At 43.8% G+C, this 20,000-nt stretch overlaps 3 protein-coding genes and 2 long non-coding RNA genes across 8 annotated transcripts in view; 3 read left to right on the top strand and 2 right to left on the bottom strand.

Annotated features, from left to right (window-relative positions):
• Positions 1-452: 452 nt before the first annotated feature.
• On the bottom strand, positions 453-3,601 carry LOC117772041 (zinc finger protein 883-like). Of its 2 annotated transcripts, none has more exons than XM_034602972.1 (4): positions 3,157-3,601; positions 2,610-2,754; positions 2,442-2,522; positions 453-2,323 (listed from the first exon to the last, which is right to left on the bottom strand). In XM_034602972.1, the coding sequence occupies exons 1-4, from the start codon at positions 3,412-3,414 to the stop codon at positions 1,026-1,028; spliced, it is 1,782 nt and encodes a 593-aa protein (XP_034458863.1). In that variant the 5' UTR covers positions 3,415-3,601; the 3' UTR covers positions 453-1,025. The 2 variants fall into 2 exon arrangements, with proteins under 2 accessions (XP_034458863.1, XP_034458864.1); XM_034602973.1 differs by having other exon boundaries at positions 453-2,266.
• A 130-nt stretch (positions 3,602-3,731) lies between these two features.
• On the bottom strand, positions 3,732-8,798 carry LOC117772042. The gene is made up of 3 exons (XR_004615709.1): positions 8,668-8,798; positions 7,751-8,091; positions 3,732-3,863 (listed from the first exon to the last, which is right to left on the bottom strand). It is a non-coding gene; the product is annotated as an uncharacterized LOC117772042 (long non-coding RNA).
• Positions 8,799-9,055: 257 nt separating this feature from the next.
• Positions 9,056-12,057, top strand: LOC117771514. The gene is made up of 4 exons (XM_034601959.1): positions 9,056-9,494; positions 9,902-10,102; positions 10,299-10,424; positions 11,043-12,057. The coding sequence occupies exons 1-4, from the start codon at positions 9,204-9,206 to the stop codon at positions 11,097-11,099; spliced, it is 675 nt and encodes a 224-aa protein (XP_034457850.1). The 5' UTR covers positions 9,056-9,203; the 3' UTR covers positions 11,100-12,057.
• Positions 12,058-12,672: 615 nt separating this feature from the next.
• The window catches only part of pip5k1ba (phosphatidylinositol-4-phosphate 5-kinase, type I, beta a), an 8,419-nt gene continuing 1,091 nt past the window's right edge, over positions 12,673-20,000 (top strand). The window contains exons 1-14 of one of the 3 annotated variants that reach the window (XM_034601957.1): positions 12,673-12,896; positions 15,211-15,256; positions 15,347-15,418; positions 16,038-16,168; positions 16,516-16,633; positions 16,717-16,869; positions 16,980-17,276; positions 18,095-18,282; positions 18,561-18,641; positions 18,844-18,892; positions 19,000-19,084; positions 19,175-19,315; positions 19,415-19,505; positions 19,883-19,979. In XM_034601957.1, coding sequence (XP_034457848.1) covers positions 15,347-15,418; positions 16,038-16,168; positions 16,516-16,633; positions 16,717-16,869; positions 16,980-17,276; positions 18,095-18,282; positions 18,561-18,641; positions 18,844-18,892; positions 19,000-19,084; positions 19,175-19,315; positions 19,415-19,505; positions 19,883-19,979 — 1,503 coding nt within the window. In that variant the 5' untranslated portion in view covers positions 12,673-12,896; positions 15,211-15,256. Of the gene's footprint in view, positions 12,897-15,210; positions 15,257-15,346; positions 15,419-16,037; positions 16,169-16,515; positions 16,634-16,716; positions 16,870-16,979; positions 17,277-18,094; positions 18,283-18,560; positions 18,642-18,843; positions 18,893-18,999; positions 19,085-19,174; positions 19,316-19,414; positions 19,511-19,882; positions 19,980-20,000 lie in introns of all 3 variants that reach the window. The other 2 variants (XM_034601956.1, XM_034601958.1) reach the window with 2 other exon arrangements.
• LOC117771513 lies at positions 13,362-14,404 on the top strand. The gene is made up of 2 exons (XR_004615606.1): positions 13,362-13,802; positions 13,908-14,404. It is a non-coding gene; the product is annotated as an uncharacterized LOC117771513 (long non-coding RNA).

Raw genomic sequence — 20,000 nt, 5'->3', positions numbered from 1 at the left:
GAACACAATATCAAAGAGAACTTGACTGTATTGTACTGATTCCATGGTAACGTCTTTATTCCAACTCAGTATAAACTGTTCTCTGGGAGAAATCAACAAACTGAGCCGTTCTCGTGACTGAGACTCAAAGTCCGTTCCTCCTCACTTCTTGTTACACAAAGGACGAAGTGTTAATTGCTTGAGGTTTGTCTGCTTTTCTTCATCCGCCTCTTTCACCCTCGTCTGCTCCTTTTGTTTAACGACAAAGGAAATTAGCCACATGTGAGTAAATTGTGCGATTGCAGTAAAAAACCAATCAAGTGGAATAAAAAAAACAGACAACATCAAAGTGAGAGTGAGGAAACAACAACGTCAAACTGATGAAGACGAATATGTTAAACACACTTTGTAGTTGTTTTGTCGTCGGTCGTCGATTTATTGGTTAATCTGTAAAATAATGAACTGAATTGTTGTTGCTTGCTTAGAGAAATAATAATGTTCTGTAATGTTACACAATATATTGACATAAGTATGTGGACACTCAAGATCACATTGGAGGCGGAAAACTTTCTAGAAACTCAACTGAGAATAAAAAGAGGTAAATATAATTATTCACATTTAAACTCACAGTGTCGTTGATCGATCTACAATGAAGTTAACATACAGTCGACAGTAGAGTGTTAGAGGGTTAGAGGAACAGGTCGGCTCAGCTAGAAGAGACATTTTATAGAAAAATATAAAATACAAAAAAGATATATAAAATATATATGTATATATATATAAAATAGAGCTCAATATAAAACAAATATAGAAACAAAAATAATACTTTTTACATGTGTGAGGATATAAGTAGAAAAGCCAAAGTGACAAATACACCTAGTGATAGAAACGTCTGTATAAAATTGTTCAACAGTCGACACGTTTCTTTTGTCTCACAGTATTTCTTCTTCACATTAAGCGCTGATGTCGTACAAAAAGAGTTAATCACAGTTTCATGTGTGTAAACAGAAAATACATATCAGTGGTTAGTGGGATGCTTCAGGTTTTCATGGAGCAGTGTTTTCAGACAGTCCGTCTCCGGCTCCCTCTGACAGGTGAACCCTCTCGTGTCTCCTGGAGTCGCTGCGGTTGCTGAATTCCTTCCCGCAGACGCCGCAGCGGTACGGCCGCTCTCCGGTGTGGATCAGCCGGTGCACCTTCAGGCTGTTGCCGTGAGTGAACCTCCTGCCGCAGATGTTGCAGCCGTACCTCTTCTCTCCGGAGTGGGTCCTCATGTGTAGCTTCAGATTGCTGGGGTTGCTGAACTTCTTGTCGCACTGATCGCAGACGTAGGGCTTCTCCCCCGTGTGGACGCTCATGTGATATTTGAGTCTCGTCATGCGGCTGAACTCTTTCCCGCACACGTTGCAGGCCGACAGCTGCCCCGGTTTCCTCCCTGTGTGGAGCCTCATGTGGTTCTGCAGCGCGCTGGCGTGGCTACAGCGCTTGCCGCACATCTCGCAGATGTACGGCCTCTCGCCCGTGTGCGTCAGCATGTGGTGCTTCAGGGCGCTCTGGTGACTGAGGCCTTTACCGCAAACCTCACAGGTGAAGAGCTTCTCTCCCGCGTGTTTGCTCAGGTGGAGTCTGAGGATGCTCAGGTCGCTGCATCCGAGGCCGAGCTGGTCGCAGCAGGTCTCCTGCTCCATGTGAGTCACCCGGTGAGTCGCCAACGACGAGGACGAGAGGAAACTCTCGCCACACACTTCACACACAAAATCTCTGACTCCTGAATGAAGGTTCTCATGATCGGACAGACTTTGTCTGCACTGGAAAGTCTCTGGACAGAGCGAGCAAACAAACGTCTTATTCAGGGCACAACACCGGTGCCGCTGAAACGCCAGCGTATCGTTGAAGTGGGTCTCACACAGCGTGCACACGTGGGTGTCCACTGACTTCAGGCTGTGCTGACGCATGTGTCTCACAAAGGTGGACTTGTAAGCAAACTCTGTCCCGCAGTCTGAGCATTTGTGCAGCTTCTCTCCGGTGTGACGGCGTGAATGTGCGATGAGCCCCGCGAGTACCGAGAAACGTTTGCCACACTGAGAGCAGAGGTGAGGCTTGGAGTGAGTGCGGTGGTGTCTTTCCATCAAACACTTCAGAGCAAAGGTCTTGTCACATGAAGGACACTTGACCGATCCAGTCGTCTTCTTCTTTTTGTTCTGGGATGTAGAAGCGTCGGTGAAATCCTCCCTGACATCGGAGGACGGCTCCGGGGCCAAGTCAGGGGCCGGCTCTGAACTGAGCTCTGTTAATAAGTCGTCAGGTTCAAACTGAGATCCAGAGATTCTCTCTTCATGTGAGGCTGAGACAAAAAGAAAACTTATTTAATGCTACTGCAAAGAATCAACCAATTAAAACTCACAGTCTGATACTGAGAAGCCTTTAAAAGTCTTTCTGTATTTCAAAAAGAAATTACAGACCTTTGTGATTCACTCTCTTATTCTTCTTCCTTATTGCTGGTTCCCGTCCTCCCTCCATCTTCTTTCTTCTGGCTGTAGATTCTGTAATTTTTAAAAAAGAGCATTCAGCTGTGTTCATTATACAGAGAAGGAACATTTCACGGCCTCTTCAGCTGTCAGGAAACTCACTCGCTGGCGGCTTCATGCTTGACTGTTTGCTCTTGTCGCTCGGCTCCGGTTCTTCCTCGGCTTCACACATGGACACTTTCAGTATCGTCAGGATTTTCTCCACGGCACCTTTGGTCCATGTTTCCATCAGCGCTGCAAACTGGGTCTGTAGAGAGAAGAAGAAGAAGATAAAGAGAAGAAGGTTTTGGGTAATTCTTAAAACACTTATTAACTCAAGAAGTTATGATAAGCCAATATTTGTTTTGGTAATTTAACAAAGTAAGAAAATCTGAATATTTCTCTGATTAATTTCTAGCTGTGTTCTGTGTTTTACATGATTATTAATGGAGAATATTTTAGTTTAGTACAGATTTTTCATTTTTGGACAACGATGCAATTTCCAGACATTAAAATTGAGCTAGTAAAAGTTGTTTTTGCAAAGTATTCATACATTTCATTAACTTCATATACACAGATATATACATACAGAGTATTTGGAGAAGATTTGTGTGTGTGTGTGTGTGTGTGTGTGTGTGTGTGTGTGTGTGTGTGTGTGTGTGTGTGTTACCGTTGTGTCTCCATCCAACTTCTGCCTCTCTGGACTCACTTCTCCTTCCTCCTCCTCCTCCTCCTCCTCTTCCTCCTCCACCTCCACCTCCTCCTCCCTCTTCACTGCAGCCGGAGCAGAGCGCTGCTGGGCGGCCACAGTCCGCACGTCGGCCCGGTCCTCCTCCTCCATCAGTCGGCGGAGCTCCGTCACCGCCGCCCGCACCAGAGTCTCCATCACCGCGCACAGCTGCAGCTCCAGCGCCTCCACACGCAACATGTGTTCGAGTCTCACTTTACTTTTACATGTTATTGTTATTAAAAGTTTCTCTTCTTCACACAGAGCGACTTCTGACAGGATGTTGTTGTTCCGGGTTCCTCTTCTTCGTGGGATTTACAAGCAATGTTGTTTGGAATCTTAGGAAAACGTCTGCTCCCCATCGGTGATGATGTGGTACTGCATGTTTTCAGCTTTGTTATGGCTCAATAAATGATCATTCTTAGCCTTTAATAAGAAGAAGAAGAAGAAGAAGAAGAAGAAGAAGAAGAAGAAGAAGAAGAAGAAGAAGAATAACAACAACAATAATAATAATTAAGTATAAAAACGTAGATGCGACAGATGTTTAAATCCAAACTTTGACAAACTATATCCAGCTTCCATCCAGTTGTTTATCTGTAGTTTCTCCCTGTAGCCTGCAGGGGGCAGAATACACCCATCATCAACTCCACCTGCATCAAGAGGAGACACATTTATTCAATTCACTTCCATTCAAACCATTTTATTCACCCCCTTTTTCCAGGTTCACTGTACTTCATATTCATATATACTACACTTCATATACTTCATATACTTCATATACTTCATGTGAATGACTTGTTGTTGTGTGTTGACTTGACTCCTGTTCCTGCTGAACTGAGCCAGTGTCGGATCAAACTGCTGTCAGCTCAGGAGGCACAGGAGGGAGGCCACATGCTTCCTCAGAGCAACGCTCCAAAAAAAACCACGGTTCACAAACTTGCACATGTGCTAAGTGGGAATTAGATTTCTCCTTTTTTTCCGTGATTACTCGCAGTCTTATTTCCAGTGAGCTCATTTCTACATAAGGACATTATCTGTAAACATCAGCCCGAAAGGAAAAGTAAACACAATTCAGCTGGCAGCATCGCAAAGTATGATTTCTCATTCCGTACAACAAAGGAGAGAAGTCGGAAAAAACATCGGATAACCATCGGATAAATGAAGGTGTTTATCACAATCAACAAATCAAACGTTGTATGAAGCCATAAGAGGCCGACAGGATGTTACAGGGGAATAACTTCCAGTTCATCCAGATGTGCAGATAAAGAAATTTACCATTTTGACGCCTGTTTTTCTTTCTTCTCTTTTTTACAAACTGTCATATCACACACTCTGGTGTTGAGGTGTCACAAGGTTTGTGCATTAATTTGCCCAAACAAAACATTGTATTAATTTTCTGTTCCTGTATAGATGGGAATCTGCTGCTCTACTTTCATCTGTACAGATACATTTACTAAATAAACGCACACGTGTCATCATGTTCATCTTAAAGAAGTCAAAAGTATTATAAGAGGTGAATCACGAGAGTTTTCCACTAATTTACTTTTTATTTATCTAAATTTCTTCTACAGAATATAAAATTAGAAGATCGAATTTGTTGGAGTATTTTAGTGTGTGTGTGTGTGTGTGTGTGGGTGTGTGTGGGTGTGTGTGTGTGTGTGTGTGTGTGTGTGTGTGTGTGTGTGAGTGTGTGTGTGTGAGTGTGAGTTCATGGAAATGAAGGGACATGTGACCAGTCTGACTCACTGATGTGTTTTCAAGAACAGTGGAGTTTTGTGGGTCAGAGGAATAAAATGCACCACGTCAGATTTTGCCGACACAGACGATACTTGTTAGTCGGATCAATTCATTAATTTGAATCTTTTTAAATTTGTTTACAATAAGAAATGCAGAATATTACCTTGAAGGACAACAAGAGCATAATCACAAATTCCTATATGAAGAGAAATCCCTATATTCTTACATTTTTCAGTTTGAGCATGAGTTTTATGAGATCATTGAAATGTAACGTCCCCATTATCTCTGTGCAGGTGAAGAACTTAGCCACTGTGAACAAATGGCTGAGACTCCCTGTTCAGCAGTCGACTAAGCTCTGCACCTGATCAGACACCACGCGACACAAACACCTCTCCTCTGAATGTCTAAAAGAACAGGAACACGACCGGTACCTACAGAACGTGTCCTCCTCCTCCTCCTCCTCCTCGTCCTCCAGCTCCTGAAGTGGACACCATAGCAGTGTAGTAATCCCTGGCAATGTGATTTCTGTTTTCTGTCCCAAATCATCACGCCAGAGACCCACACAGCCACAGCACAGTCTGCGTCCTCCAGGGAGCAAACCACCTCTCTGCCGCTTCTCCTCATCTCCTTTTCTTTCTCCTGATGCCTTTTCTTTTCTTTTCTCACGTTCCAGTCTCTCCGGTCCTCCCAGCTCCCCCCCCCCCCCCCTCTCTCCCATGCTCGGTTTAACTTTGGGTATTTCCCTCATTAACTGCTGCGCCTATATGAGGAACTCCGGAGAGGCCAGAGGAAGTCAGGCTCTGAAATAAAACGATAGACTCTGATAGTAACCCATGACGATGGGGGGTTTGGGGGGTGTCGGGGCAGGTGTGGGGGCGTCCTGAGGCGACAACCATTCATTTAAAATGGATGAATTTGTTGAGATCTTCACCTTTTCAATGCAGGAGGGGGTTAAGACCTGGATTTCACTTTGATCCAAAGTCATTAAGTTGGGAAAGTTAACGTTATAGTTCCTTGAAACAGTTGGATTTTGCTCTTTGATGACGTCACCACGCGCTAGTTGAGTGTTTCATATGTCATCAGGCCGCATCGTGGACTAAAGCCCCCACAAGGAGTTTTTAACTGGTTCTGAAACCGTCTTATTTTAATATTGTTGCCTCTTTATGACCTAAAACAGCAAACGACACAATCGGTGAGAAAATTGGCTTTTTCATAAACATTTCTCAACGTCTGTGGTCGGGTCGCATTTACCCACAAGGTCAGACTTCAGTCTACTACTACTACTACTACTACTACTACTACTTCTTCTTCTTCTTCTACTTCTACTTCTTCTTCTTCTTTTTCTTCTTCTTCTTTTTCTTCTTCTTCTGATGACGCCTCCTGCAAACAGCCGTGTGTTTTTTTCACAAATGCACACGCTGGCTACTCCCAGGTTTTTTACGACAGGAGAAAATGGAAACAATACCGCTTCTGTCCACAGAGGCGCCAAAATCCACTCAAATGTAAAGTTCCTTGTAGCAGCTTTAACTTCTTTCCCTGTAATAACTGTGCTTCATGGGTCAGTCAGAGCTCAACACACTGAGAGACTTTGTTTTTTTCTCTACATGACACAGAGCCCAACAGAGTTAATCACCACATGTGGCAGCAGAGGGCGCTGTTGCTCAGTAAAAGCTGTTTAGAGACTAATAATTAATAATCCGATGGTTTGTAGCTGCCTCTTTAACTCATCACACATGTCACATACATGATTTTCAGAGTAAAGGCCCTGTGAGACATCGAGCTCAGAGCGAGTTGAAGCTGGAACGTGATCGGTCTCGGCTGCGTCTCGAACCCGGCTGCCGGCTGAACGGTTTCTACTGTGACTGCTGGAGCTGAATTAATGAGAATCACACTACAACAACACCCTGGATCCTGCGTGCCGGGGTTTCACTTTTGACACGTCTGATCCACAGAGCCGTGACATACCAAGCATGTTCTTGGCATGTGACCCCCGCCAGCTGTTGAGCCCCCCCTCCCTCCCTCTGACCTCTAAACCCCCCTGAGTCAGAGTCACATCATGCTTGACTTGGTGGGGCCTTTTTCATACGAGGCGCAGACTGAAAGATTAGAAGCAACTTGGTGGAAGAAGAGCTGGAAATTCCTGGTTTGCCACACGACACGTTCATGGTGTTAATATGTTTATGGTTAAAAGGTTCAGTTGCAGTTGGGATGGAATCTGTGAGCTGATTGTTTCAGGAGATCCAGAGCTCCTCAGCAGAAGAGTTTACTGAAGCTTAACATCGAGTTAACGTCGCCCATCGGTTTGTAAGCCTCCAGTTTTACATCTATTATCATACAGTCAATGGTCCCTGCAGGATGTAATTCAACACCCATATATAACTTTATACATAAGATACCAGCACGTATCAATTCATGTGTGTGAAGATCTAAATCTGCACCAACACTACCCCTCGTTCATGTTGTACTGGTCAACATTTGAGCCCAAAACCCGTGTTACACTTTTCTTACATGTCGCAGATGTTTGCAAGAAACATGGAGGGAAGAGATTTTACACCAGAGAATTATTTTAGTGAATATTAAGGTTTTGTCTGAATATCGCACACTTCCCCCTTTTTTCCTGATTCTGCACTAACCAGCCCTGCAGCCACCAGTGGCCCCTGTGAGGCCCCTGTGTGGCCCCTGTTGTATGACGGCACTTGGGACCATGCAGGCTGCAGCCTCACTGATCTGTGCACCGTCTCTTTCTAAGATACATTAATCAGAAAACATGCAAAGCCAAAGAAAATGAATCTCCACTCACTGCAGCGTGTCGCTCACGGTCTCCAGATGTTCTTCACGCTCTGCACTGTTCCTCCCTAAACTTTACATTAAATTACATCTTTACCATTCCTTCTAATCCTCATCAGAAAGGATTGAAACACATCTGAATATAACAGAACCACACGGACTCACTGTAAAACCCTGGTGTGTGCGTCCCCTCTCTCCTGCTGTGACCCGGTGACTCCGTCTTCCTGCTGCTTTCCCTGTGAGCGTCCTGAATGCCAGGAGGAAGGAGTGGGCCGAGACTGACGCCTCTCTCTCCTTTATCAATCAGGCTCTATGAGTTGACATAGTGTCGCTTGTGCATCAGTCCGGCCCCAACTGCAAAACAATTCAAAGAACAGTTTGTGGGTCTGTCTCTCGGGCACAAAGCCGCTCATTCAGCCTGAGTCTGAGTGTAGGAAGTCCTCTAGCCCAGTTCTCCCAGTTCCTTTCAATCCAGTTCAACAAAGTCCCTGTGGTTTCATGCAAGAAACATGTCAGGGAAATTATAAATGCTTAGAAATGTAGTTCTAAAAAGGACAAAAGCAAAATGATAAAGATGAATGATTCTGTGTATCACAACATATTATTAAAATACATAATTTAAAACAATTCAAGTTGAGTTTGTGCTGGGTCTAAGGAAAAGGAAATCCAGAATTTAGGTAAAACTCTAAGCAAATGATCCATAATTAGGAAATCTCATTTTTTTCCCACTGTAATATGTATTTTTCAGCTTTTTATTCTGGTTTTACGGCAAATTCCCAGTTCACTTCAGTCTCAGCATGAAAAGCAACAACAAGCAGGAGAAGAAAGTGAATCATTTAGCAACTAAAGAGAAATATGTGTAATATTTAAAATCATAGAACGTGTTAACTTACAAGAAAAGTAATAATAATTCATATTATATATAATGACCCTGAGGCGCGGCTTCAAAAAAGGACTTTAACAATAAGTTTACTCCAACCCTTTAGAATCAGCAGCTCCTCAATGAGCCAGCAGGTGTCGCTCTTGGTTAACTTCTATGTAAATACAACACAGGCTCATTTGACTGAGGAGAAAAATGTTAACAAAATAAATATTATAAAATAAATAGTAAATATGCAGCTTTCATTTCATCACTATTTGCATGTTTGTTAATAACATAAATACCCATTGAATAAGTTGCATTGATCAGATTCATGATTTTAAGTAGAAGATTCAGAACCTTGGTGAAGTTTTCCTGTTTTATAATGCATACGTCAGTCTGGGAACTCCCCCCCCCCCCCACCTTGTCCTCCTTCTCCTTCCTCCCCTCATCCCTCTCTCCTCTCTCCCTCTGTCCTTCACCACTCTGAGATCCAGACCTCAGAGCATCAGAGATAAATCAGGACTGTTGCACCCAGACAGACTGAGACCTGGTGTGAGAGGTGTAAGATCTGGTGTGAGATCAGTTTTAGGGTCCTTCCATCACCATGAGGGTGAGACAGGTGCTGCAGCTGTTGGTCCTGCTGGTGGGAGTCTGCCCGGCCCACCACGCCCTGCTGGCAGAGGAGGCCTCCACGTCCTGGGAGGCAGGTGAGGTCCCCCTGTCCCAGATGAGGATGCTCTCGCTGGGCCTGGCTCACCTGCTGCACGGGGTGGAGGAGAACGCCGGGCAGCTGGAGCGTCGGGGGGAGCAGGCGGCGGCCGAGCTGGACGGGGTCACCAGGAGTGTGGAGACGCTTCACAAGCAGAGTCTACAGGCGGGACGGACTCACAGGCAGGTGAGGAAGAGGAAACACACCTTTCAACTTCACCCTGTTTTCTGAATCAAGGGCCCAGAGCGACTTGAATTATCGTCTTGGATCATTTGTCATAATATTATTTCCCTGTATTTTGGGGATCTGCTTCAGAGTTTGAAATTATTCTGTAGGTTTGAATGATCCTCATTTGCAACATGCTCAAATCAAGTGTTAATGACATCAAACACAGGATAGAACATCCAAGAATTAAAAAATATCTAAGTAAAGAGCAAATTAAGGATTAAATATTTAGTTTTAAAAGAAGACGGCTTTATAGTTTGTCAGAGGGACCGTTTACAAAGTGATGGATATGACTCAAGGGATCATATCATGTGAAGATACTCGATGGTAAATATATTATTCTGAATAATGTGTGTTCTGTCCTTGAGGCGAGGAAGGACCTGCAGATCCTGAGTGCTCGGGGGGACAGACTGTGGAGGACGGTCAAAGAGCTGCAGAAGCTGCTGGAGGATCTGGAGACGGAGCAGAGGACCTCGCAGCACCGGCTGGACCGGGTCCTCCGGAGAGTCCGGGGCCTGACCGAGCCCGGGTCAGGGGGCCGGGCTCAGCCTGACGTCAGCTCAATGAAGGTGAACGGGAAAGAAACAGAACTAAACCTCTGAAAATCAATGTGTTGAAATAAGTTGGAAGTGAAGTATTGTTTCAAAATAACTGTCTGCTGAAGTGTTATTACTTCCCTTCACTGGAACTGGGGGGGGTGTCCACATACTTATGGCCGTTAGTGGACCTCTCCCTGACTTCTTGCCTCACTTCTTTGTGATGCAGGTTGTCGTGGACAAACAGACCCGACGTCTGGCCAGTCTGACCTCAGTGGTTTCAGCCCGAGACAAACTGATCGACAGACGCCTGCAGCGCATTGAACATCTGGAGAAACACGCCCGTAACCTCAGGGTGAGACGCCTGCATCTTTATTCTCTTTAGACGTATAACTGAAGATCTTAATCCATGAGGAAAGAAGAAAGTAGTAGTGGTAGTAGTAGTGGTACAATTTGTTCATTTTGGAGATATACTGCAATTGCTCACATGCTTGTGTGAGTTACTGGAGTATTCCACTACGTGTTTGCATAAGAAAAATATGGCAACACTAGAGGTTTCAAGTGCATTTTGCAATTTGCGGATGTGCACAACCGACGTACCCGGATGTGTGATGTGAAGACTCTCAGGAAACTTAGTAACAGTGTTTGGAAACTTTATTCATATTCATATTTACAGTAGTTTATAATGCACATTTAATCCAAAACAATGTAATGAGGTGCACTTTACGTAAGATGTAGGAAAAACAAAAACAGATGAGATGCAGCATTTCAGGTGAAGAAAAATCAACTTTAGCAGGATGAGTTTTATTCTTTCGAAGGTTTTAGGTGAATATTCAAGGGAGACTGAGTTTCCACAGCTGGAAACAATGATAAACTAAATGTGGCATCGCTGTAGACTTTATATTCATGTACAGAAGACGGGAGAGTCCATGAAGATGCCTAAGATGTGTGTTTGTGTGTGTGTGTGTTTTAGGCGTCTGACGGCGTCCCTGCAGCACTGAGGCCCGACTCTGACTCCGACTGTGTCTGACGAGCAGCTGCATCAACACAGACGCTGGAAACGAATCCTCCCACCAGCAGCAGAGAAAAGATGATTCTGGTGAAATTGAACTGCTGATGCTCACAGAATCAAATTTAGATAAACACAACACAACACAACACAACCTGCCAGTTACCAAAGAGAGAAACTTACAATGTAGGTTGAGGTGAAACCCGTTGTGACTCCTGTGACGTGTCTTGTCCTCAGTGACCACTGTTTTTATAAAGAGTTCAGAAATAACACTGGAGTCGTCGTGTTGTGGCTTTTGACTTCCACAATATTGTGGTTGACGACGAAGTCAGAGAAACCTTCGGTCTCCAAAACACAGTCACACAATCACATCATCGAATCAACGAGGAATTTTACAAAATCCTTTTACACTCAGTTTTCTTGTCACACATGCGAAACGCAGCAGCATCAGATCCTCCTCAGTATTCAGCTGAGAGCTGGAGCTCACGTGTTTGGAGAACTGATATCTGTGAGTGTGTGTGACTGCTGGGCCTCGGGGGAGGTTTGAGCTCTACTTAGTGCTGTTGTATATGTAAATGTCTTCAACCTGCGCATTAGGGGTAAAGTGTACAGTGTGTACAGGCCTCAGCGTCGTGACCTTGTATAATCTGAAATGTTTGGTTTCTTTGTTGGGCTCTGGTCTCTAAGTTCTGACCCTCGAACCCGGTCGGTGCCATTTCCTCCCTGAAGAGATCCTGCAAAGAACAGAACATCTAATCCAAACCCTCACAGCTGCCAAATGTGCCACAGGCTGATATCTGATGGCCTCAAGTCACCGTGTTGACGGGCCGACCCGCAGGCAGCCGGTCCCCCCCCCCGGTGTTCCCAAACAAACCTCGACAGCTTGAACTCTGGCCCAGTTAGAGGACGAGAGACAAAGAGAGGAAGAGAGGGTGAGACGCAGAGACAAAACGACAAAGAGCAGACAGGAACTAAACGAACAAAGAGGGAAGACAAATGAAAACACAACAGGAACACGGTGCACATGTACAGTAAATACACATCATTACCAAGCAGGTGTCACAGCTGCAGCAGCACCGCCTAGAGGTCAGAGGGAGGAACTGACACTTTCATTTAATTTGGTTTCATCAATTCTTATTGTATTTTATGTGTTGTCACAGTCCAACGAGGCTGGGAACCATTTTTTAAATACTATAAGAATAATGGTTTACTCTAAAACTCTAAAACCTGAACCCTTAACTACAGCAGTTGAAGCAAGTGCTATTGTATTTGTATTTGTATTTGTATTTGTATTTGTATTTGTATTTGTATTTGTATTTGTATTGTATTTGAGTAAATGTGTTTAGTTTCATTTCACGTTCAGTTACGGAATAAATTCAATTCCCAATCTCTCACCTCATTTTCTTGCATCTCTCTCTTGTCCTTTGCACAATAAAACCATTACATTCACTACAAAATAAATAGTCATAGACTAAACAATCACCATCATCATCTTTATAGTAAACATTATTCATATAATCGTTTAAAACTTACTTTAGGATTATGGTCATTGATATAATCATATTGATAATAAACTGTCCACATGTGTAAAAGGCTTTTCCCACCTTCCAACTAAAACTCAACTCCAACGAGTGTGACTCAACTTCAGTGGAATAATACGTCAGGTGGAGAGAGAGAGAGAGAGAGAGCGAGAGAGAGAGGAAGTGGTGATGATGCTGTTCAGTCGCTTCATCTCATCTCACCACAGTCAGGAAGTTTTCACTTCACACGACAACGAGGACTCATCACTGACGTCTGCTCAGGACCATGTGTGTTCAGGTAAGAGCTGCAGCCTGCTCAGGGAGGATGGAGCCGCCTCTTCGCTCCTGCTCCTGCTTCTCGGCCTCTGGTTTTTGTCCTCGTTCTGTGACTGTGAGTGTTGTTGGAGGCTCTCGTGTGAGCGGCTCAGGAGTAAAGATGAGCTGACGATGGTATCGCAGGAGAAACCAGCTCCACTTCCCTTCACCTCGGTCACAGACACGGCAGATAAAACCTGAGGCAGTGAAGCTCGAGAGGTTTTCATGGTTTGCATTTATGCAAAATGCTGCAGCGTTGCTCGGTGCAGGTTTATTCACCCGGAGTTGTGTGAATCATATCTACTCAGCTGAACCCTGAACTAACTCCTACTGTAACTGTGGGAAAGTTAGAATGTCAAGATTGTTAAACTTTATGTTCATGTTGGAGGCTGTCGATTGATTTCCTGTTGACTTCTATTGCATTAAATACTCAGAGGTGTAAACTCTATTACTATAATATTAAGTGTATTTTAAGATGAAAGGTTGAACCTCCACTCTGATTCACACTGAAACGTCTCCGACTATCAGATTGTTGGATATGACGATGGTTCAGACGTTCATGGTTCCCTGAGGATGAATCCTCTGACCTGGGCTGAACTCTGGACTTTCTGCTGGAATGATCCAGAGGTTCTGGATGTGAGAACACAGACGTCCGAGTCAGTGGCTCTGGACATTTTCTGAACTTTTCCTGCAGCCCCTGAGTTAAATTTGGAGAAAATAGGGACGTTGATGAGGTTTTATAACACGTGACGGACGTGAAACTGGAAAAATACAAATGAAGAAGAGGAGCCAAACACGTAGAAGACGAAGACAAAGACGTCAACTTGGAAACACAACGAGATTCCAGAGTTTTTAATGATAAGGGCCTAGTGTATATACTGTATATACTGTATATACTTTATATACTATACATGCAGTTGTCGTTTGAAGAGCAGAAAACTCAGAAGTTTATTTAATGCCTGCAAGATTTAAAACATTGTCATAAATACTTCAGGAAGTGGAGAAGTATTAGTTACTGTGTCAGGGAAGTACTCCCACACTGGTTCTGTTTTTCTATTACAAAGATCTGCAGCAATGTTATGAAAAAGAACTGCTCATTTAATATACAGTATTAAAGTAGTAAACACATCAAAGTAGGGATTTAATCCGGATTCTTCAGATACAACTAGAAAACTGGTGTTTTGTTCATTATTAATTAGCAATCAGATTTGGTTTTAGTTTTACCGATCAAATTATATTCGGAGACTTTATTGGTGTCGTCCTTGTGACTGTATAACCGAATATATAAAATAATCTGTTTGAACACGCAGAGCACAAACTTATCTTATCTAACTAATCTAATCCGACCGGTTTCCACCCTGTTCTGTCACGCTGTGTTTTCAACGTGTGTAAAGCTCTGCAGAGGAAACCCAGAAACCACCCAACAGAGATTCTGTGTTTGAATACAATCAACACTGTTCACAACTCACACTGCTGATCACTAATGAGTCTGAAAAAAAGGGGAAATAATCTTCATCTCTTCGGGCTCAAACCTGCACGACAGATCTGTGAGAAACGAGCTTTCTCATCGCAGCTCTGGTGCAACACTTCAGCTCGTCACCACATCCTGCAGCAGAGCAAACAAACAGCAGCTGGTCTGAGCTCGACTCTGCAGCTTCGCTCAAGACGCTGAAATGTGGTTTTCCAAATGATTTTATTATAAACGGACAGTTCCTGCTTCTCTGTGGTTTTCTTATATAAAAGCCTTGTGTTGGATTTAGTGGCATCTAGCTGTGAGGTTGCAGATTACATCTATTCGAGTACCCGGCCCCTCACACCTCCAAACATGTGGGCCCCCCCGTTCAGCCCTGGACCCGGGCCCCTCTGCGTTCTGTTATGAAACAGGCGGATTTCATACGTCACGATTTTCTGATCCTTCTTAGATTGGGATCAAAGGTTGTTGTGATGGATTCTGGGGTTAAAGACTCGGACTAACACCGGAGGTCTCTCAGAACGGGTCTGCACGCCGCCAGGGTCTGCACGCCGCCAGGGTCTGCACGCCGCCAGGGTCTGCACGCCGCCAGGGTCTGCACGCCGCCAGGGCCTGCACGAGGGATTTCAAACAAGCCGTTGAAGTTTGTAGGTTTTCTGGGAGATCTGGGAGAAGGAGAGATTTGCTTTAAGCCCCGAGACACTAATGCAACTTGAGTAATCGCTCGTAGTCGTGCAGTTTTTCACCAGCTGACGTGTGCTTTGCATTGACTTTCATGCAAATGTCCCACAGCGTGTAAGTCCTGTGCTCTGTGCCTCACCTACAGGAGCCGGGCACCTGGAAAATGCAGTTTGTGTAAAAGCCCGTCCAAGGTAAATCACTTCAGTCGTTACGGATGGAGGTGGAAAAGGAAGTGACATGTCCCAGCTTCCCTCTAATCCACTTCTCTCTCTATTCAATAGATGTCAACCGCAAACGTCAACCGAGCCGGAGGAGGAACCAAAACCGCCAAAGTGTCCAAGGATCAAAAAAAGGTGAGTGGACGTTGTTTTTCATCGTCGTGTTGTTTCACCTGAGGAAGAAACAGAAGTTTCACAACCAGTTTATTACACTGGAATCATAAAAAAAAGGTGATGGTGATTTGGTTGAGAGACATTTACCAATTTGACCAAATAAACAAGATTTAATTAGTCACATTTACATTAAGCTGTCATCACTCTGTCACAGTTAAAGAGCTTGTCCTAGATTTCACTGTCAAAACCGTTTTAAAGCTCTTAACTTTTCTGGTAAACGAATTAAACGAATGAATTAATCGTGACAAAGATCTATTGTTTTGCCATATTACATAATACAATTAAAGAAATTACACTCATTTGATTTGCATTTAATCAGCCGATATTCACATGTACTGATAATGTACATTTATATAGAGGATCTTTATTGAAACACATTTTGTTATTACGAGTTTAGAGATTTGTTTCTATCACACATTAGATCGATGCTCGCAGCTGAGGCTATAGAAATAAAACACATAGTATAATGCTAACTTTAATGATTTAGATTTAGTAATAATCGTGTGATCAGTTTTGCAGGTATTAGGTCATAAACTAAAATATCATCAGATTGAAATTTCAATGATCTTTTTTCTCTCAGCCCACGTCGGACATCTTGAAAGGAGCGATCCAGCTGGGCATCAGTTACGCTGTTGGAAACCTCAGCTCCAAACCAGACAGAGATGTTCTCATGCAGGATTTCTCTGTGGTGGAGAGCGTCTTCCTGCCGAGGTTCACTCTCACTCAAGCACCTTTTATTTTCCACATAATGCACAAAAATATGTTTGACTTCGAGGTTTGTCAATATCTGCCTTGAAAAGAAAAACAAACAGACCTTTAAAACATGTTAGAAAACTCTGGGATTTATAAAATCAAATGTTTTCATATTTCTAATAAAACATATTTGGGAAGTGCACAACCTGAATATTTGTTATTTAGGGAACAAAAAGGCATTTTCATTTCCACTTAAACTTTAAAACTGTTTTAGACCTGGAGCACGAAGCAATCAGCTGTTGTTGTATTATAGCATATTGAATCTTTTTCTCACAATAACTAAAATAGCTTGTGTTTGTTCGTAGCGAGGGCAGCAACCTGACCCCAGCACACCACTACCCAGATTTCCGTCTGAAGACGTACGCCCCTCTGGCCTTCCGCTACTTCCGAGAGCTGTTTGGGATCAAACCAGACGACTACCTGGTGAGAGCAGAGACTCACACACACACAAATCATTTCATCGTCGTGACAGCGTTTGACAGTGTGGCCTCGATGTGACTTTTCAGTACTCCATCTGTAAGGAGCCGCTGATCGAGCTGACCAACCCCGGAGCCAGCAGCTCCTGGTTCTATCTCACCAGCGATGACGAGTTCATCATCAAGACGGTGCAGCACAAGGAGGCCGAGTTCCTGCAGAAGCTGCTGCCCGGTTACTACATGGTGAGAAAAGACGTAAACTGATCAAATAAACTCGTAAAAGGGACATTTTGGACTTAAAGGTGCCCTGACAGGTTTTTGTAAAGACTCAGCTTCTCTGTTTCTTATTGCAGAATCTGAACCAGAATCAGAGGACGTTGCTGCCCAAGTTCTACGGCCTGTACTGCATCCAGTGCGGCGGCGTCACCGTGCGCATGGTGGTGATGAACAACGTGCTGCCGCGAGCCATGAAGATGCACTACAAGTACGACCTGAAGGGGTCCTCGTACAAACGCCGCGCCTCGCGCAAAGAGCGCGTCAAGACCTCGCCCACGTTCAAGGACCTGGACTTCCAGGAGATGCACGAGGGCCTGCACTTCGACCCCGACACCTACAACGCCCTGATGAAGACTCTGCAGAGGGACTGTCGGGTGGGTTCACATAAACATATGATGGTGGCGTTATATTAGGTTATAGCCAGTCAGATTCATAAATTCTCCTTGGTTTTCCAGTCGAGTATTTCATCACTCGACCTCCTGCGACCACCTCACAACCCCACCCCTCTCGATAACGTTATGTAACCATGACGATCCCCCTTGGTTCAGGCCGGAGCTGTTATGATGACCTCATTAGCGGCCGCCTGTTACTTAATTAGTGTGAAACAATAGCGGCCACTTGATGGAGGATTAAGCTCCAGCAAAGCAAAGCACCTGACTGGTGTGTTTAATCCGAGCAGCTGGACCTGTCTGCGAGTCATGTGCTCAGGCCTCAGTGTGTGTGTGTGTGTGTGTGTGTGTGTGTGTGTGTGTGTGTGTGTGTGTGTGTGTGTGTGTGTGTGTGACCTCAGTGAGTGTGTGTTAGGTAACACTGGGCACAGTGAGACCTGTTTGTTTACAGTTACAGTAAACATGTTACTGGTTTAGTTAGATAACTGGTGATTAAACTGATGGTTTCACTAAATATAGTAAATATAGGTTCTATTATCTCGACTTCTCACTTTATAACGTCAGTAAACTTTTTCCAAAAGAGTTTATGTCTCAATCTGTAGTTTCAAGAGGCCCGGATTGGTTTGTCATAATGAATAATGAGAGTGAACTTCATCAGGACTTTAATCTTCCTGCGTATCACTGTGTTATTTGTAATCTTTCCCTTTGATCGCCTCTCATACTGGTTCCTCTCTTACTGGTTCCTCTCTTACTGGTTCCTCTCTTACTGGTTCCTCTCTTACTGGGTCTCTGCCTCTCCTCAGGTGTTGGAGAGCTTCAAGATCATGGACTACAGTCTCCTGCTGGGGATCCATGTTCTGGACCGGAAGCCGGTGACCAGAGGAAGTCGCTGTGACAGCAGGAGAGGACAGAAGGTCCTGTACTCCACGGCCCTGGAGTCCATCCAGGGGAACGTCAGGGACCCGGAGCCTGTGGCCGCCGACGACGACACGTGAGGAGACTTTACTTCTGTTTGTGAATGTTACATCTGTGTTTGTTGCTCTTATAATGTGTTAAAATACAGTTGATTCATTTTGCTGCTTGATTTCATATCAGTTTTTTTTAGTTTGTATTCACTTTGCTAAAGGAAAACAAAGACTGTGATGACAATGACTCAAAACGTTTTACTGTTATAGTCTACATGGGTTTAAGTTACTTAGAACTAATTTAAGTAAAAAACAAATTGTGTGTATTATAAAAAATGGTAAAATTCAAAACCCTTTTTTTCAGATTGGGTGGAATTCCTGCCAAACACAAGGATGAGAACCTGCTCATCTTTTTAGGAATCATTGACATCCTTCAGTCGTACAGGTGAATACACACACACACACACACGTTAGTACAATCAATTAATATGCTTATATATTAATTTCAAGTTTTGAAATGCATTTGAATTGCTCAAAAGCTCTAGAAGGATTCTGTTCTACTCCAGACTCAGTGAACCATGACTCCATAGAAAAACAGGATCTGTGTGATCATTGTTATTAACATTTGTACAAACGGATATTTCCAGGTTCATTAAGAAGGTGGAACACTCCTGGAAATCTCTGGTGCATGATGGGGTGAGTAAGTCACACCCTCCTTCACACCTGCAGGCGTCTCTATGCACCAATATGTATCTGTACGTGTGTGTGTTGGCATATATCTGACAGCTTCCTGTGTCTTTCAGGACACGGTGTCAGTTCACAGGCCCTGTTTCTATGCAGATCGATATCTTAAGTTCATGGGCTCGACCGTGTTCAAGAAGATCCATCGTAAGTCGTGCAGCCGTCACACTGTCGCTCCTGTACTCTGCAGAGACACAGAGACACTTTACTCCAATGCTCTGTTTCCTCGTCCCTCAGCTTTAAGAGGAGCGTCGTCGAGGAGGAAGAGGAGTTCCATGAATGCAGCAAAGTCGGCGTCTCAAGAGTTTCTGTCCCCGCAGAAGGAGGAGAAGAGGCAGGAGAAGAAAGCGCAGAGCTTGGACAACCTGGATGGAAACTGTACGATTTTGAACATGTATATCATCTCTTATCAGGGGACACTTTATTTCTCTGCTTCTGTATTTGATTCAGTGATTGATGAAGTGATTTTTGCAACAGTTTACAATTCCTCCAAACAACCAGACCTTCTGCCGAGATCTGTCGTTTCCTTTGAGTCCAGTCGAGACCGTGAAGAGGATCCAGCAAACAGGTTGTGTATGTGCTCAGTCTCCACATCTCAGATGAGTTTACTGGACATTATAAAACTGTCTGATAACTTTAGCTCCACAAAAACCTAAAGAGAGAAAGACGTGCAAAGGGAATAATGTATAATACAGTGAATATACTGTAGGTATATTTGAGTTAAATATCATCAACAGTGTTTAAAAGTCACTAAACATAAAGTCTGAAACCAGTTGTGGAGGAAGTTCTCAAACATTTTACTTCATTAGGCCTAAAAGTACAAATAAATTGACAAAATGTACTCAAGTAAAAATACTAGTTTAACTTTTTCTACTTGAGCAAAGGTAAGTCATATTAATATGTGTAAAGTTACATGTTATATTTACTGGTGGTGTTGTGTTGCAGTGAAGTGCGACGAGCCTCCAGCTCAACCATTGCGCTGGACGATCCGCTGCTGACCCTCAGCACGAGCCAATCAGACTCTGAGCTCGACGTCTACTTGGTATGAAGTATTTTATTCTAT

This window comes from Hippoglossus hippoglossus, chromosome 12 (assembly GCF_009819705.1).
Source record: "Hippoglossus hippoglossus isolate fHipHip1 chromosome 12, fHipHip1.pri, whole genome shotgun sequence".
Classification (NCBI taxonomy): domain Eukaryota; kingdom Metazoa; phylum Chordata; class Actinopteri; order Pleuronectiformes; family Pleuronectidae; genus Hippoglossus; species Hippoglossus hippoglossus.
Note: the sequence above shows the minus strand (reverse complement) of the source record. Positions and strands in the feature narration are given on the sequence as shown.

What these genes read in the sequence shown, in the direction of transcription:
- LOC117772041 (XM_034602972.1), bottom strand. Translation starts at nt 3,414, where the DNA reads ATGTTGCGTGTGGAGGCGCTGGAGCTGCAGCTGTGCGCGGTGATGGAG. An exon ending in AGTTGGATGGAGACACAACG is followed by an intron (nt 2,755 to 3,156) that starts GTAACACACACA and finishes TTCTCTCTACAG; the next exon opens with ACCCAGTTTGCAGCGCTGAT. An exon ending in TAAGAGAGTGAATCACAAAG is followed by an intron (nt 2,324 to 2,441) that starts GTCTGTAATTTC and finishes TTTTTGTCTCAG; the next exon opens with CCTCACATGAAGAGAGAATC.
- LOC117771514 (XM_034601959.1), top strand. Translation starts at nt 9,204, where the DNA reads ATGAGGGTGAGACAGGTGCTGCAGCTGTTGGTCCTGCTGGTGGGAGTC. An exon ending in CGGGACGGACTCACAGGCAG is followed by an intron (nt 9,495 to 9,901) that starts GTGAGGAAGAGG and finishes TCTGTCCTTGAG; the next exon opens with GCGAGGAAGGACCTGCAGAT. An exon ending in CTGACGTCAGCTCAATGAAG is followed by an intron (nt 10,103 to 10,298) that starts GTGAACGGGAAA and finishes TTTGTGATGCAG; the next exon opens with GTTGTCGTGGACAAACAGAC.